The sequence below is a fragment of the Balaenoptera musculus genome, chromosome 4 (assembly GCF_009873245.2).
Source record: "Balaenoptera musculus isolate JJ_BM4_2016_0621 chromosome 4, mBalMus1.pri.v3, whole genome shotgun sequence".
NCBI lineage: Eukaryota > Metazoa > Chordata > Mammalia > Artiodactyla > Balaenopteridae > Balaenoptera > Balaenoptera musculus.
In genome coordinates this window covers 57,278,582-57,296,889 of record NC_045788.1, presented here as the reverse complement: position 1 = coordinate 57,296,889, position 18,308 = coordinate 57,278,582, and the positions used below count along the sequence as shown (strand labels likewise).

The 18,308-nt window shown below is 38.2% G+C and overlaps 1 protein-coding gene across 4 annotated transcripts in view; it reads right to left on the bottom strand.

The window, feature by feature from the left end:
• The window catches only part of MFN1 (mitofusin 1), a 34,079-nt gene extending 18,081 nt beyond the window's left edge, over window positions 1-15,998 (bottom strand). For 2 of the 4 annotated variants that reach the window (XM_036849986.1, XM_036849985.1), the window contains exons 1-9: window positions 15,870-15,975; window positions 14,410-14,525; window positions 11,665-11,800; window positions 10,268-10,430; window positions 7,492-7,616; window positions 6,073-6,181; window positions 4,612-4,719; window positions 1,417-1,570; window positions 1,236-1,303 (exon numbers count right to left, since the gene is read on the bottom strand). In XM_036849986.1, coding sequence (XP_036705881.1) covers window positions 1,236-1,303; window positions 1,417-1,570; window positions 4,612-4,719; window positions 6,073-6,181; window positions 7,492-7,616; window positions 10,268-10,430; window positions 11,665-11,800; window positions 14,410-14,521 — 975 coding nt within the window. In that variant the 5' untranslated portion in view covers window positions 14,522-14,525; window positions 15,870-15,975. Of the gene's footprint in view, window positions 1-1,235; window positions 1,304-1,416; window positions 1,571-4,611; window positions 4,720-6,072; window positions 6,182-7,491; window positions 7,617-10,267; window positions 10,431-11,664; window positions 11,801-14,409; window positions 14,526-15,229; window positions 15,364-15,869 lie in introns of all 4 variants that reach the window. The other 2 variants (XM_036849984.1, XM_036849983.1) reach the window with 2 other exon arrangements.
• Between the last annotated feature and the right edge of the window lie 2,310 nt (window positions 15,999-18,308).

Genomic DNA, 18,308 nt, shown 5'->3' with positions numbered 1-18,308 from the left:
ACACAGGAAGAAAGAAAAGCTCAATAAATAAGAAAAGACAAGGGAAACTGATACGCTCCCCAATATTTTCTCCATGGATGAAATGACTGTAACTGGTAAGAGTGAGGAGAGCATTGAATCTCTTGTGAAAGCAAAAGGGAAAGAAGGTAAACAACGGTCTTTGAGTAACTGGGATATCATATATCCTATAGCTTAGCTTGACAAGACACCTACTGATATCCCAGGGGCCTCTGAACAATCAGAAACATCTTACCAAGATAGCAGAGAGTGGGTTTTCTTAAACACCTTGTCTTTATCTACCTAATGGTCTTTCTCCCTCTCACCAAATTAAAAATAGGGGATAGTGAGCAAATGGTTAATTTTAAAAATTCCGCCAAGTACATTCAACATTTATGTCCTTACTATTAAGACAGTTACTACTTATAAGGAAGAATAATTACTGATGGAAGTTTTTTTTCAGTTCTGAAGTATTTGTGTTCATCTGGGGGTGAGAAGGAGATATGCAATCTAATAAGCACAACTAAGAGCTAAATGAGAGTCAAGAAGATTAACAGCAAAAAAAAAAAAAGATTAACAGCTAAAGAATTTTTCAGTCAATGTAGAAAGTTTTAATGTCTCTGAATAAAACACCTACACCAAAACATAAGAGTATCTTCCCTCCCCAGTGCTGCACACACATTATCTATTCATGCACCTCAGCAGTTTAGATTCCTAAAATACAGGACCTATATCTTAATTATTTTTGTCTTCGTTTGTTCCGGACATTTGGCATAAAACATGGAGAATTAACAGGTGACGATACAGTTTAGAAATGTAATTAACTTTTGTCCAATGACATTACTATGTTCTATCAAAAAAAAAAATCTTCATTTTGCTCTATTATCCATTCCAACAGCAACTACATTTCTTTAATCTTGTGCCTGACTATTGAATATAGAATATTTTACCCACTGAACAACAAAATATTAGAAACTAGTGTCTCATTTAAACACAAATACATTAAAGAAAAAGAATAGGAAGAAATTACAATCTTTAATTTTCTATTCTTATGGATCATCCATTTTGCAGGGACTTTCTTTCTTCCAACTTTCCTCGTTTTACTTGCTGTGTCAGAAACTACACTAAATAACACCAAAGGATATTGACAAAGATAAGCAGTGAAAACAGAAGATTATGATCACTCTCAAACCAATGCTACGGTTTTACATTAGTCAGTACATTCACAAAATTCCTACCTCAAAGATTTGTTCAAAATTCTGAAACTCCTGCAATCTTGCCTGAAATCCTTCTGCAAGTGCCCCACCTGTAATATTTAGGTGAAGATTTTAAAACCTAGTATATAGCAAGATAAGATTTCTAGCATGCTATTTTTGTAATCTATTTGTATTTCAAAAGGATGAAATAACGAATACATACCACCTTCTGGCATCCCCTGGGCTTTGTGCTTTCTAGCACTAAGAACTTCCTTTGCAGAAACAAAAAAGATACGACTCCGTGCTTCTAAAGGATCCACAACTTTGAGCTCCTCCACCAAGAAATGTAGGCATCTTTCCATGTGCTGTCTGCGTACCTAGAGAAAAACAGGGTATTAAAAGAATTCTAATAATTAAACAAATATAACAGTTACCGGCCTATACTAAACTCCATTTATAGTGATATTATTACTATATGATATAGTAACAGTTGCCTTATATGTAACAAATCCAAAAATTCTAATAAATGAAGTTTGATACTTGCTGACAGGAAATCTTCCTCTTAACTTAATGATTCTTCCTTGAACATTTAATTTAAAATTCTGATGGATCATCAAATACTACACAACCATTAAGAAACATACTGTAGACGAACATTAGTGTTTAATGGCATGGGGAAAGGTTCCTAATTCTGTATTAAGGATATATGATGTGTACATATATTTATGTAAATTTACAGGTGGCATGCAGGCAATACCCACAAAACTAGGTGGCACTTTAATTTCTTCCTTAAGCTTTTATTTTCCAAATTTTCTACAGTGAAGCTATTAATACCTTTAAAATCAGAAATTAAGTGCTACAATAAATTTGCTATAATGAAGTTATTTATATTTTGAAATCAGAACATAGATAGTATATTTTTCTTCTAAAAAACACTGAGGGGACTTCCCTGGTGGTCCAGTGGGTAAGACTTCACGCTCCCTATGTAGGGGGCCCAGGTTCAATCCCTGATGGGGGAACTAGATCCCACATGCATGCCGCAACTAAGAGCAGGCCACAACTAAGAAGCCTGCATGCTGCAACTAAAAGGTTCCGCATGCTGGAACAAAGATCCCACACGCTGCAAATAAGACCCAGTGCAGCCTAAATAAATAAATAAAGATAAATATTAAAAAAAAAAACTACCTGGAATTAAAATTGGGGAGAATGCATTAGCTAGGGATTGGAGCTCTAAAGTTAGGTTTAACAATAGCACTTGGGTATCTAAATTAGGAATAAGGATTGGAAGTTAGTTAGGGTTTAGTACCAGCCTTTAGTATTATGGCTATGCTAAGAGATCTCCATGTTAAGACTTAATAAAATTAAGCTTAATAGGAATGGAGAAGAACAATCTGTGGGTGATATTTCCTAATTCTCTGATGATTAAATGAGACCCCAATTTGAAAGAGTATGATTATAAAGCAAGAATTAATAACAACAGGATATAAATCGTCATATTAAGCAAAATTTCAATTTGGGGGGTGAGGGGAAGAATGAAAGCAAATGATCTAACATGTGAATAGTGATGGGATAGTGTAAATTTTATTTTTTAATGCATTTTCTAAGGTTTTTTTTAATAATAAACACATACTACTATTAAAATCAGAAAAAGTAGTATCAAGCAAATTAAATATTATTTGTAGACCAAATACCAAATTCTCTATCCTTTCTAAAATGAAGTTTCTAAAACCACCAGCATGACTAAAATGAAAAACAGAAACAAAAAATACCAAGTGTTGGCAAGGATATAAATCATGTGGAACTCTCAGTCTGGTGGTGGGAATATAAACTGGTATGAGCACTTCAGAAAACACTTGGGCTATATTTATTAAAACAGCATATTCTTGGGAATTCCCTGATAGTTCAGTGGTTAGGCCTCTTTTGTTTTCACTGCCAAGGGGGAGAGTTCAACCCCTGGTCAGGGAACTAAGATCCTGTAAGCCATGTGGTGAGGCCAAAAAACAAACAATAAACCCCCAGCATATTCTTAATCTGTAATCCAGCAATTCTACTCCTAGATTATACCCATGGATTACTGATTCCTGTGTTATTGACACTTTGAGTCAGATAAATCTTTGGTTTGGGGGCAGGAGCTGTTCTGTGTTATAGGATGCTTAACAGCATCACTAGCCTCTACCGACCAGATGCCAGTAGCACACACCCTCAATTGTGGCAACCAAAATATTCCCTGCGGGCCAAAATCACCCAGCCACTTACATTGAGAACCATTGGTATATACTCAGCAGAAATATACACCAATGTGCACCAAAAAGACATATACAAGAATATGCACAGGGACTTCTCTGGTGGCCCAGTGGTTAAGAATCCGTCTTGCAACGCAGGGGACGCTGGTTCAATCCCTGGTCGGGGAACTAGGATCCCACATGCCACAGGGCAACTAAGCCCACGTGCCACAACTACAGAGCTCGCACGCCACAACTAGAGAGAAGCCCGCGCACCGCAACAAGACCCGACACAGCCAAAAAATAAATAAATAAAAAAGAATATGCACAGCAGCATTATTCATGATAGCTAAAAACAGGATATTTATCCAAATGCCCATAACTATCAGAATGAACACATCAACTGTTATTCATAGGATGAAATACCACACAGCAATGCACTTCAGCTATGCACAACAGTATGCATACATACCACAAATGTAATGTTGAGCAAAAAACCTGACCTAGAAGTAGATACTATGTGATCTCATTACATAAAGTTGAACAACCAGAAAAATTAATCTAGGGTATCAGAAGACATGGTAAGTGGCTATTCTTGGGTTGGAGGATAGAGGCTGGAAACGGGGGGTACTGGGGTGCTGGAATGTTCTGCTTCTTGATCCGGATCCTTCTTGATCCGGATCCTTACACAGGTGTCAAATTTGTAAATTCACTGAGCTGGACACTTATGATTTGTACACTTTTCTGTCATGTTATACTTAAATACAGAATTAAAAAAAACAGGGGACTTCCCTGGTGGCACAGTGGTTAAGACTTCGCCCTCCCAATGCAAGGGGCCCGGGTTCGATCCCTGGTCAGGAAACTAGATCGGCAAGCTGCAACTAAGGAGCCTGCCTGCCTGCGACTAAGACCCAGCACAACCAAATAAATAAATAAATATTTAAAAAAAAAAAAAACAACAGAAACAAAATGACATTTCAAGATCTAAAATGATTAGACAGTACTTTTATAACATAACTTTCCTTCAAAGTAGCTTAATACTCTGTCTCTATCACATATCCACTTCAGGTTTTCTATAACTATATTCTTCTCAAGAGAATAGCTGCTTATGATGTTCTATTCTATGAGGTGTATTGTTTCTTCAGATAGCAATGCACATGACTGTATTTCAAAACTTAAAGAAAAAAATAACTTACATCTTCCATATATTCTGGCTCTGATGCAGAGGCATCCCAACGATTATTCAGAATAAAAATATTAGGCTTGGAAAGTCGCTCATTTACCTTGTGAAAAAACTGTTTTTCCTGAAAAACATGAAATATCCAACAGTATGTTTACTTTTTAAAGCCACTTTATTTTTACCTTTATACTTGAAACTTTATTTGAATCTCAAAGTTTGAACCATTTAACAACGGTGGTAACACCAACTGATAAAGGATCCCAAAGCACTCTGAGCATTAAACTTTCAAAGGTGACAAAACTAAGATATAGGAAAGCAAAAGTTAAGATTTTCCTACTCCTCCCATCAGTCTTTTTTTGAAATTCAATTTAACCAATATTTATCTGTCTCTACTATATGCATGACATAAAAGATACTGTGAGATATGACAGTCCATATTTTCAAAAAGCTACCTCAAATCTTTTTGAAGATTTAGACTAAGTAAATAATAATGTAAGACACATACACAACACATCATAATAAACAATAAAGGTATATGCCATAAATAGTATAAATATCCAACTGAAATTAGGAAATGCTCCATAAAGAAGGAAGCGGTGATAAAGATGGGCTTGAAAAGTACTGACAACAGGGCTTTTTGAAGGATGAAAAATTGGGAGGGCGAAGAACTGTGCACAAAGAATAACATAAACAAATGTACCAAAGTCAGGATGTGTATCAAAGTTTGTTTATCCAACACCTAAATAATGTAGTTACTCTAAAACAGATTTTAAACATTTCCCTATTTTTTATACCATCAGGTTGTAAACAACTGTCAGTGTGGTCACAGCAACACGGTTTATGTGATATAGATTGGGCCATATAAACACTAATAACACGGTGACAAAACAGGTCTTGCTGGTAACATCTAGGTTTTAATGGTGTTTGGCCATTTATATGCTTTTGATGAATAACATTTTTTTAAGATTATACAATAGTTCTGGATATTAGATATTGAAACTCTGGAAAGTTTATTTGAAATAAGTCTGGCTCTAGACATTCTGGATAAATAATCTTCTATGTTTGATAGCAGCTTATAGTGCACACAGATAAAGCCGGAAAAGGCTGACAAAACTCAAAGCATGAAAAGCCTTGCCTGCCAGATAGGGAGGTGAGGTGGGAGTGTTATACTTTATTCAAAAGACTTAAGCCAACAGCCTAACAATTCTGAAGCCTATTCCTTCAGAAACTTGTAAATAACCACAGTGAATGTCAACAACACACATGTATCACACCATGAACTCAAATATTTACTAGAAGCTAGAGCCATCAAACCAGAATCAGCCCTTCCAATCCCACAGAAACACAAACCCCTTTGTTCACCTCTGATATTAGAGCTTCTTTCTAATCCATGACTTGGATTTCCTTCACTTTTCAGAATTAAAACAGACATCATTTCATTTCCTATCATTCAAACAAAATAATGATTAGACCCTACCGTATTCATTAGAGTTGATTCAGAGTTTGCAACCAAAACGAAGACATCGGCATCTAAGCAAAACTTATCAATCCAGCTATCCAGCTCTGTAGTGACATCTGTACCTGGACTAATGGGAATAAAATAAGAATTGTATTATATATTCTTTAAAAGAAAATTTAGATTACAGAGAGATAATTTTTTTAAACTTTAAAGAATTAGTTGAAGTCTAAAGGATAGGATTTCTACCAGTTATCAGTCTGAAGCCTAGATTTAAATTACTTTCTCAGCTATAAGACAGCAGTTGTGGAAAGCTGAGAATCTGTGCTTTATATACTTCTATTCTGCTGACAACCCCCAGAGCCTGTCCAATCAACAACTTAACAAATGCTAAAAACGTTTATTTACTAAAGAGAGAAAACTTCGTGATTTTTGACAAAGCAAGTAACATGTTCACTATTTTAATCATTTAAATCTTTATGCTTTGGAAGACTGAAAATAAGCAAAGGAAAAAAAGAAAAAAAAAAACCTAGGCTAATATACAATCTATACTATAAAAAGTATAGTCCAACTGTCTATACATTGACTTGATATGTCCTGTGACAAACTGGCAAGTTAACAGGTCATGGATACAGTCTGGCCATGAAATAAAGAATAATTAATTAGTTAATATTATATTTAAACCAAATATTTTAATTTCCCAAGCACCTTCTCTCATCTGAGCTATTTCTGTTGATTACTTGAAACTCTCTTTCAATCAAAAGGGAAGACCCTCAACCAAAAAAATAAAGATTTCCATAGAACACTGAAATTTTAACTGAAGAAAACAAAAGAGCACACCACAATTTAAAAAAATCATTTAACTACTTTTTTTGGTTAAGGACTCTGCTAAACAGATATGCATTACCATTTTATTAAGCACCAGTATAGTAGGATGATTTCTGAAAAAACATATTAAATGCAGGTTAATCAGAAGAGCCCGAATAAATTACAAAAGCATTCGATTAATTCTTGAATGATGAAAAGCTGTATGAACTGTCCAGCGGTCATTTTGGGAAACTAAGTCTCAAGAATAATTACTGATTAAAAATAATACTTATTTAGAGTTATCTATCTAGGTATCTAGAATGAGACAATCTCTAAGGCCCAACCAATTATCCAAACTACAGTCTAGAGAAAAAAGTGACAATTCTTGAAATTTCGTGTAACAGAATTAAACTGATAAATTGGCACTTTTATGAAACCATTAAAAAACAAAAAAATAATAACTTATCCGTTCCATTACAATCTAGCAAATGAGAACAAAGCAGCAATTGAACATTTTTTTTTAAGCAATTGAACATTTACAATTTTTACGTACTACATGCTAAAGGCAAGCAGCATTTCTAAAAAAAAAAAATACAAATACATACGTAGAAAACAATTCATATGTAATTTTACCTATCCACTAAAACCAGGTCATCTCTCAAGAGGGCACATTTTGCCTTTGGCCAAAACACATGTACAAGACAGCCAGCTTTCAAGTCTTTGTCCATGTGAAGGGCATGGGCCAGCTGATTAACTGTCTGAAGTGGGAAGGAAAGAAAAAATAAAACTCTACTTGTAACAAAATTCAATAAAAATTTAAAATATTATGATTTGGTACATTTATTTTTGCAAAACATGTAGAAAAAACAGAACTTTAAATCTTTTGAAATAAAACCATCTGAGCAATATTGAGAAACCTGAGGTTTAAAATTACCAAGTAGGAAAAAAAATAAGGCCTTGAAACGGTTTACTCATACCATTCTACAACAATAATCTGGGCTGGAAACATTCTAAATGTCCAACAAATGGAACTCTGGCAATGAATCCCATGCAACCCCTGAAATTGATATTGTATATATGAAAAGAAATTCACAATATATTAAGAGAAAAAAAGCAAATCAGAAAATAGCATATATGGGACTTCCCTGGTGGTGCAGTGGTTGAGAATCCACCTGCCAATGCAGGGTACATGGGTTCGATCCCTGGTCCGGGAAGATCCCACATGTTGCGGAGCAACAAAACCCGTGCACCACAACTACTGAGCCTGCATGCCACAACTATTGAAGCCCGCCTGTGCGCCTAGAGCCCGTGCTCCACAACAAGAGAAGCCATCGCAATGAGAAGCCCGCACACTGCAACGAAGAGTAGCCCCTGCTCATTGCAACTAAAGAAAGGCCACATGTAGCAATGAAGACCCAGTGCAGCCAAATAAATAATAAATAAATAAAATTATTAAAAAAAAAAGAAAGAAAATAGCATATATGATATAAAACCATTTTGTTTTAAAAATACAGAGAAACACCAATTTAACTCTACCAAAGAATTTCCACTGGTTTTGGAAGTGTAAGAGTTTTGGAGTTTCTTTTCTTTTTGCCGAACTGTATTTTCTGACTCTTCTAAACTGAGTTTATTGCTTACTTAATAAGGGGGGGAAAAATAAAGGAACGTCACTAGGCAGTTATTTATTCACACAAGCCTGCTTTATATCAATGACTATGCCTTCTCTTTCCATTTAAATTTCCTAAAATATTTCTATTTCTCAAGATGACTTCTGACATACATTAGTTCATTACCTTTCATGTATGGGTTAAACATACAATTAAGTACAAAGGGCTTAAGACAAAATTAATAATCAAGGAAAGGGCATCAGTACACATACCTCGATGGTTCTTTTGTGATTTGTATGAAATTTTAAAGGGAAACATCTATTTTCAAATGGGCACAATGGTCCTGATCAGGCTTGAAGTGAATCTCCACAGTGACAATGTTAGGTAGGGGTTTTTCTGCTTGCTTTCATAAACTTTTTGATAGAATTATAAACTTGTATTAAAATCCTGATACCTGGGCTTCCCTGGTGGCGCAGTGGTTAGGAATCTGCCTGCCAATGCAGGGGACGCGGGTTCGAGCCCTAGTCCGGGAGGATCCCACATGCCGCGGAGCAGCTAGGGCCGTGCGCCACAACTACTGAGCCTGCGCTCTAGAGCCCGCGTGCCACAACTACTGAAGCCCGGGAGCCACAACTACTGAAGCCCGCGTGCCTAGAGCCTGTGCTCCACAAGAGAAGCTACCGCAGTGAGAAACCAGTGCGCTGCAACGAAGAGTAACCCCCGCTCACCGCAACTAGAGGAAGCCCGTGCGTAGCAACGAAGACCCAACGCAGTCAAAAATAAATAAATAAATAAATTTAATTAAAAAAAAAAAATCCTGATACCTTACCTATAAAATTAAAATAATAAAAGCACCCATCTGACAGAGTTGTGGTGAGGTTTGAGTTATTACAAGTATTTAGAATAGTGTCTGCTACTTATTTTGATTACAAAATAAGTGATTCCTTCATTTGTATGGCTTAAAACCTTGAAAAATATTTTCATAAATATCATCTTATTTATTGTTTGTAAGTAATCTGAAGGGTATTAGACAGATTGAGTTACCTTCTCTGATCAAACAGCAAACTCACAGAAGGAGGACTAGACCTATGAATTCACCTACAGTTTAGCCAAAACTAAAATAGCATGGATCTTCACACACTGAACTTTTGCATTTGTGGGAGAGATCTTACGACTTAAGAGAAAGTGAGTATAGTGAGAAGCAGTGCCTTTTACCAATTGCTTTCATTCCAGAGTAAACATCTTGCATCCTAACTGCTTTTTATTTTTGTTTGGCTGAAAAAAATCTAGTGCCGCTGAATTCCTTAAGAAATTTATGAAAGGTAGGGAACTACCACTGGCCTTTATCTGATAAAGCTATAACATTTACTAATGAATATGCTTACCAAATATTCCAAAGGCAAAAACAGTTTCTAAAGGCACAGATGTGTCAAAAACAGATTCCAGAGCCCAATTTTTTAAACAAAGTTTTCTTTAGAAAGACAAGATTTGAGATTAAACAGCAACAACACACTTTAATAATGTTCTTTTCAGGAACACTATTTTAAAAATTTTATAAACTTTTAATTCTAATTTACTTTCATTTAGTTGAGGACAGGTTTTATTCTTCCAGTAACTTAGCTCTGAAGCAAAAGAATTTTAGAAAATTCAAAATATTAGTGATGGTTTTAAAAGCTATGAATAGAAATACTAATGGTTCTTCCATCTCTAGCAATGCAGACATCTTGTAAAAAATTTTTTAAAAGAACAGGTTAAGGACATTATTTCAGGTACATTATGTTGCTAAAGATCAAACAGTATACCTTCACATTCTTTTTTTCATCTGACCCTTCTGTCATGAGATAGGCTTTATCTCCATCTGTTCCTTCAACACTCAGGAAGCAATTGGTTGTATGGCCAATTCCACTAGGGAGGACTTTATCCCACAACATGGCATTGATAACAGAGCTCTTCCCACTGCTTGTCCTGAAGAATGAATACACAAAATCATGACAAAACATAATGGTAAAAACTTTGTTCTTTCACTGGGTCAAAGGCCAACTTTTTTAGAATGCAAATTTTGTAAAAAAAAATTTCATCAGATTACAATCTGAAATCACAGCCCACTCTTCCCATCACAAGATGTGGTCTAACATCCCATCTTAAATCTGGGCTGGACCTTTTTCACATGCAAATCTCATTCCTATTTCTTCTTCTCAAGCAGGACAACTGAGTCATCACTTCCCCAGGAGGCCTCTTGCCTCCCACTCCTATACCACCCTAACCTGGGGTAGGGCCTCTTTCATGGACCTACTTCACACTAGACTCTGTTTAAGGCTCTGAGAATATGGTCAAGTGGAAGAAGCAGATAACAACATAAAACAAAAAACAAACAAAAACAGAGCTTTGAGAAAAGTTTCCAAGGACATAAACAGGGTGCTTTAGCAGAGAATAACTGAGAAGGAATACCTTAGAGTGGTCCGGAAAGGTTTCTGCTATAGTAGCATTTAGGATGAGATTTGAAGAGTGAGAAGGAGTCAGACATACAACAAGGCAAAGAGAATTCTAGGCATAGGAAATTGCAAGTGCTAAAGCCCTAAGATGGGAAATAGCTTAGAAGGCCTACGAGGTTAGTGAGTAAATAAATGCTTCTATTGGTGAACAGCACATGATATCTGAACAACCAAGTGGGGGCCTCGTCATTTCTCTTTGCATCTCTAGTACCTAACAGAGTGATTGGTACATAGGTAGTTAACAAATGGTCCTTAAATTACTGTGTAAGCTGTGGCAGAAATCATTCTACCACTTCAGAAGTTTCATTAAGGAATGGCACTTCTCATTCTCCCTCTGGGAATCATGGAGCTGAAAATCCTTTCGGAAGGCACACCTGATAATCAACAGAAACTTAAAAAGAGTAAGTCACAAATTATACTTATCTGTTTTTCTATCCTTATAGCTGGCTAAGAAGCCAATTCTTAGAGATGAGCATCCTTAAAAAATAAAAATATGATTGACCTTCATAAAGCTTTATTTTACACCAGGAGCTAAAATGAACAAGTTCTTTTACATGCTAATAGCTTTAACATTTAATACAGGCAGAAACTGTTGTGAAGAGAAGGGGGAAGAATACCACTTGCTGCAACATCAGAAACAAAGCTGCGGATATGATCAAGAAAAGCTAATATCTGGAAACTACCCTTGAGAAGAAATAAAGGATTACCTGCCAAAAAATGCCACTTTCATGTGTCTCCGAGACAACACCTCACCAATGATGGAAAGCTTATTTTTATACCTCTGTATTTCTATCAGATCATCCTCAGTAGCTACTCGGTCAAGTTCTGGATTCTTGTATGTTACTGTAAAATTGAAACGGTATTAGAGAAAGTAATATAGATGAATATTAAGTTAATTATAAAACAGAATACTTAAGGTATGCATATATTTGGGTTTTGTTCTATATTAACATATTTGAAAATAAAAATAACATGGTATCTGAATATTTGGTAAAAGGTGAATGCCTCGTTGCAATGGGTCATAAGAATACTGCCCAAAAGAATTTCAAAATTATTAAAAATTACAGGGGTCCAGTCAAAAGGGTATTTATTATTCATCTAGGTCTCAAAGATACAAAATACCCACCTAAGACAAAAAAGCATTTCTGAACAGTGAAACTAGAACCTAATATCCACCTATTATTATTCCATCCTGACAGGAGCTTCAAATCTTGAACTGAGAAGAGGGATTCACATGCTAAGAGTGAGGCCTGAATGGGTAGTCCCCCCAAAATAAAGATATGGTTCAAGGAGGTCTTCAAGCTAGGTAAGACCTTGCTGTCTTACTACTTCTTGTCTGCTTCCCACAGGGATGCAGCAAAACAGCTCCTTGAACATGAATGAAAAGAGAATTGCAGACTGTAACCCACTCCTGTCAGGTCTGGGAGTAACTGCCTACCCCAGCCCCAGTCTCTCTTCCTCCAGAGATGGGGGTAGCTGGGAAAGCAACGATTTGAAAAGTAGGAAAGTATCTCAGTTTTGTTTGTATTTCAGGAATATACATTTTTACATTTTTATCATCTCGTTTTGAAGGTGAACACATGAAGATTCATTTGGCTATCTGAATGGTCCTAATTAGAGACAAATACTGACACAACTTACTGAGTGACCATCTAATTAAACTTAAGCTTCACATCTCACCATACTTTTCAAGTACACTGATAAAATATGTGCAATTTGGTGAATAAAGGCAAGACTGGCTTAAATACCATTACATTCATCTTTGTTTTTCATTTCATTCTTGCTCTTCTATGTGCTTCCTGATTTACTTGCTTTGCCTCTTTTTTGCAACATTTTTTTCTGAGGTTTTAGAACCAGTAATGTAAGCAGATAGGTTAGGGGGTCCCCGGAGAAAGAGAACCAGAAATGGCTTTCTTGACTTAAGAGAATCCATTCTGGCCTAAGCCATTTTGTGATCTAAGCCTGGCCACAATGCTTGCCCTTGAACAGGTCTCAGTACCGATGATCTTAAGGGAATGCAGCAAAAGAGAAAAGGCAGTCAAACAATAGTGAGTGATAAAGCAGAGTCCTAGTTCCTCCTCAAGAGACATACATATATGTGTGTGTGTGTATCTATCTATCTATCTATCTATCTATCTATCTATCTATCTATCTTTGAGATCTGCAGGAACTAAAGTCCCCACCCAGGTGGAGAACTGAATGATGATGTTGACCCTCCTGACTTGAGTCAACCAAGACCTGGACTCTGTTGATCTTTGCTCCAATTCTATGCTGAATTCTCCTCTGCTCAAGCCCCTTCATGAATACACATGTACCCTTAGCTTAAAACTTCCCCAATTTTGCTGTTTGGGGACACACTGCTTTGGGAAAGATCCCCAGTGTTCTCCTCACCTGCTGCAAGTAATCCTTCCTTCTCCCGCTCTGTGGTTTGGTTATGTCTACTGGCTCGATACCCACCAATAACAGTAACATTGAATTCAGATTCTAAAGCTGAATTCACTAGCTCCTAGAGTAATAGCTCCTAGCATCTATTACATGCTCAATACACAGAAGATGTTATGTTTAACTTCATTTTCACTTCCCATCAACTTTTTCAGAATAAAATATTATTCAAAAGTCACCATGCCAGCTCAAATTCTTTCCAAACTGAAAACTAAGATTCTGAACCAGTATTTTTTCCCTCATTCAACAGCAAAACTTGTGTCAGATCTGGTAATACGGACAAAATAATGAGGCAGGATCCCTACTCTCAAGAAACTCAAAATCTGGTGAAAGAGAATTAGGAGGGACAAGGAAAAATGTTTGATTCTACCAACCTACCAAATGTTTTCCCACTGTCACAGGAGTTTACAGAATCCCTCCCTTTTCACTGTACGCTTGAAGGTCAACAATTATCTCTAAAGTAGTATTTCCCAGTATGACATTCTCACCACCTTTGTTTGAACAGTTACACTCTGTTTAAGAAAACTCCTTTTGCCCTTTTCCCACTGCATCCCAGCCTCATTTGAGAAGATAAGATAGGTCTCAGATCTTGGCTTAACTGCTGAGTTGATGGGGGTGATAAGTATAATGGCTAAATGTGGGCTGCCTGACTTTGTCTGGGCATTTACTAGTTGCGTGATCTTTGGTAAGCTGCTTACCTTTTCTGTGCCTTAGTTCCTTCATTTTTAAAATGAGTGTGATTAAAATCTGCCTCAGTGTTGATTTGAGGATTAAACGAGTTATTAATAAAATAAAGTGCTTAGAATAGGACCTCACATGTGCACTTCTTTCTTAGTTGCTATTAATATAATTCAATCTTCCTCCTTTGGAGGGCAGAAATGGGTTTTATTTGTTATGGTATCTCTCATTGAGCACAATCCCCTGTATGTGTTCAGTAACCAAGGTTGAAAGAATAAAGCACCTTTATATATTTTCAAAAGTAATTATTTAAAAAACTTAGAGGAGCTAACCTTCAACAAAATGTGATCCTTCAGTAACAAACTCCAGTAACTGGTCAAAGATTGCTGTAATTGTCTTCTTAGCCAGCACAAAGTGCTTCAGTGGAGAAGCACTTTCTGCCATTATGCTGAAAAAAAAAAGTTAGAAAAGTACAAATTAAACTGAATGATAAAGACATGTGAGTTAACAACACTTCCAGCAACATTAACTCCCCAATGAAACAAACTTCCAAACTTCCAAACTTTTAGATATATTTCTGGGGAAAATAAGTGTTTTACTTATATATTCACTTTTTGGCTGCGTCAGGTGCGGCGCGGGGGGTTCCAGAGTGCGTGGGCTCTGTAGTTGGGGCACGCGGGCTCTCTAGTTGTGGAGCGTGGGCTTAGTTACCCCATGGCATATGGGATCTTAGTTCCCCAACCAGAGGTAGATTGAACCTGCGTCCCCCGGCATTGCAGGACGGATTCCTAACCACTGGACCACCAGGGAAGTCCCTGGGGGAGAAGTGTTTTAGTCAGACAATTAAAGACTACTTTTGGGTGATATTCCACTAAAATAAGTGAATTCTATTGGCCAAAATCTTGATTGCAATTACTTTAGTTCCCTTTGCTGATGATGAAACTGGCCAAATTCTGATTGCATGTGACTCTTAACTACATCAGGGAACACGGCAGCGAGTGACATGAAGCCAAGTTCATGAACAGTAACAAAGTTATTAAGTTTTTCAACCTGGACCTCTAGGTGGGTGGAGGTGGATATGCAGAATGAGGAAATAAAATTCCAAGATCATAATGCGGAAATAAAATTCCAAGATCATAATGCAATACTAACGTTTAGAAAGAAGTAGTTCTCATCGCAACAAATAAGGAGGCAAGCCTTAAAGCGAGTATTAACGTTTCCAGCCAAAGTACCAAGAACTTCAAGGAGTGTAAGTTAAGAAAAATAAGTTTTGGTGGCAGCTTCTCCTGAAAAGACACCAAACAAGAACGATCACACACCAGTCTAATCCTGGTATGCACGTGTGTCAAATGGAGCAGAGGGGCCATAAAGAAGGCTGAGCCTTCCAAAGCGTCAGGAAATGACTGACCAAAGGGGACGAGCGGGAAAGCACGGTGGGGGTAACAACTCGGTTCAGCTGGTGGTGAACGCCGACCTTGGAGAAAGGCCTTCCCTGTCCTCCACAACAGGCGCTGGAGCCCCGCCCGTAGGGCTCGGGGCCAGACCCCACCCCCGGCGCGCGTGCGCCGGCCCCGGCTCCCGGTACCCTGGGCTCCGGGCTCGCGGGCTCCGCGGGCCTAACCCGGCCCCCAGCCCTACTCGCAACCGCAGCAGCTCCCTCCTTTTCCGCAGGACCGCGGCGGCGCCTCGTCACAGAGCGCCCCACGCACGACTCCCCGCTCCCTGCCCCCGTCAGGACGAACGTCACCCGAGCAAAGTGAACCGGCCCGCGGCCGAGGCTGCGGGCACTCACCCTGTCCCGGCTCCGACTTGTCACCCAGCAACCGCACCTCAGCCACAGCCCTCAAGCCGCCTCATTCTCCCAAGAGAGGCTGGGAGACTGGAAGGCGGCGGGAGGAGTAGCAAGAGGGCGGTTACTTCCGGTCTCTTGCCCTTCCCGATTTGGTTTGGCTCCGTAACCGGAAGTGATCTACTCCGAGCGCCATTTTTCTTAAGGGCAGAAGGCAAGGAATTGTCGTGAGCAGGCAATGCAACCAGAAGAATGCTTTTCCTTTCACCCCCAACTTCTGCATCGCCTCCCTCTCCCTTCAAAGTTTCCAAAGCTCTGCCCAGCCTAGGCGTAGCTAGCTGTTAGTGGCTCGTTTAGTGAGGGAGAGCTAAAAGGAGGAGGGGTGAGATGAGATGAGGTGGAGTTAGGGTGTCAGACGAGGATTCCTGCTTACTCGGCCAGCAGCAATAAAGGAAAACCTTTTGACCTCTCCACTACCCTCTGTTCTTGTGTGATTCACTTCCTGAGCTTGGAGTACAGCGGTGTGTGTGTGTGTTGAATTAGAAGTGAGACTTAGAAAATTGATGTATCGTTGGCAACTGCTTCTCAAATTTTGTACTTGGGAATTTTGTACTTAAGGATCTTGTTAAACTGCAGATTCTGATTCTTTGGGTCAGAGTGTGCATTTCTAACATCCGTGGATTGCTGCTGCTGCTGGTCTGCACATTGCTCAGAGGAAACTCCTGGGATTTCTTTCTAGAGTTGGCAAGTGAGATACAGTTTTACAAGTGAGGCCACTTCATCTTTCTGAACCTCATCTACAAAATCAGAGTACTAATAATACCTACTTTGTGGGTAGGCTCTAGTACCCAGTTATTCAACCAAACACTAATCTAGGTATTACTGGGAAAGTATTTGTGATTAATATCTATAATCAGTTGACTCTATGTAAAAGAGATTAGTTTGGGTAATCCGGGTGTGCTTGATCCAATCAGTTAATAGACTTTAAGAGCAGAACCGAGGTTTCCCTAATGAAGGAATTCTTTCTGTGGACTGCAGTGTCAGTTCCTGGCCAAGAATTTCCATTCTGCCCTTACTGATGGCTTGCCCTAATGTTTGTTTGTTTGTTTTTTAACAACAAAAAATTTATTCTCTCACAGTTACAGAGGCCAGATGTCTACAATCTATGTGTCAGCAGGGCTGAGCTCTCTCTGGAGTCTCTAGGGGGAGGTTCCTTCCCTTGCCTCTTCCAGTTTCTGGTGGCTAGAGGCATTCCCTGGCTTGAGGCTACATGGCACAAACCTCTGCCTCTGTCTTCTCGTGAATCTTCACATGGCCTTCTCCCCTGTGTCTCTTTGTCTCGAATCTCTCTCTCCTTCCTTTTATATGGACACCGGTCACTAGATCCAGTATGGGGATTTGGATCCTGGATCCTAAATCCAGGATGATCTCATCTCAAAATCCTTAACTTAATTACATCTTCAAAGGCCCTATTTCCAAGTAAGATCATATTCACAAGGTATCAAGAGTTAGGACTTGGAGACATATTTTTGGGAGATACTATTCAACCTATTACACATGTATTATAAATACTTTCTTTAGTCCATGGTTTGCCTTTTCACCCTTTAAAAAAAATTTTTTTTTTAATCTGATGAGGAGAATCGTAAATATTCCGTGGCAGGACAATCAAACTAAGATAGAAAGAAGGAAAAAAAAGACAAATGACATGCCCCCTTTGTGGCAGGCCTTTCCCAATGTGCAATGTGCATCTACATTATGCACTTGAACCAGACCTCCTCAAAGCAGGAGGATGAAATCAACCTATGAGAAAAAGTCCGCTCCTTTCTTCAGGCTCCAGCATTATAACATTGTAATTCTATGATTAATATATTTATTTTTCATCTCATACAAAGGTACAAGGGGTCACATTGACCAAAGGCTTGTCTGTACATGCGTAATTGAAAAAAAAGGGAAAAAAAACCATTGTTGATTGAACTATAGATACAATGTTAACCTGTCAATATGATACATAATTTCTTTCTCTCAAAAATCTATAAAACTGCACCTCTAATTCCTGATCAATGGAGCAGTTCTCAGAGGTTCTGAGAATCTGTTTCCTGGGTTATAATCCTCAGTTTGGCTCACATAAAATTCTCTTTTCTTTCTTCTCAGCTTGATTGGTATTTGATTTTTCACAGACAAATTGAAATTTAGTTGATTTACAATGTTTTGTTAGTTTCTGGTGTACAGCAAAGTGATTCAGTTATACATAAATATACATACATTCTTCTTCATATTCTTTTTTTAAAAATTAATTAATTTATTTATTTATGGCTGTGTTGGGTCTTCGTTTCTGTGCGAGGGCTTTCTCTAGTTGCAGCAAGCGGGGGCCACTCTTCATCGCGGTGCGCGGGCCTCTCACTATCGCGGCCTCTCTTGTTGAGGAGCACAGGCTCCAGACGC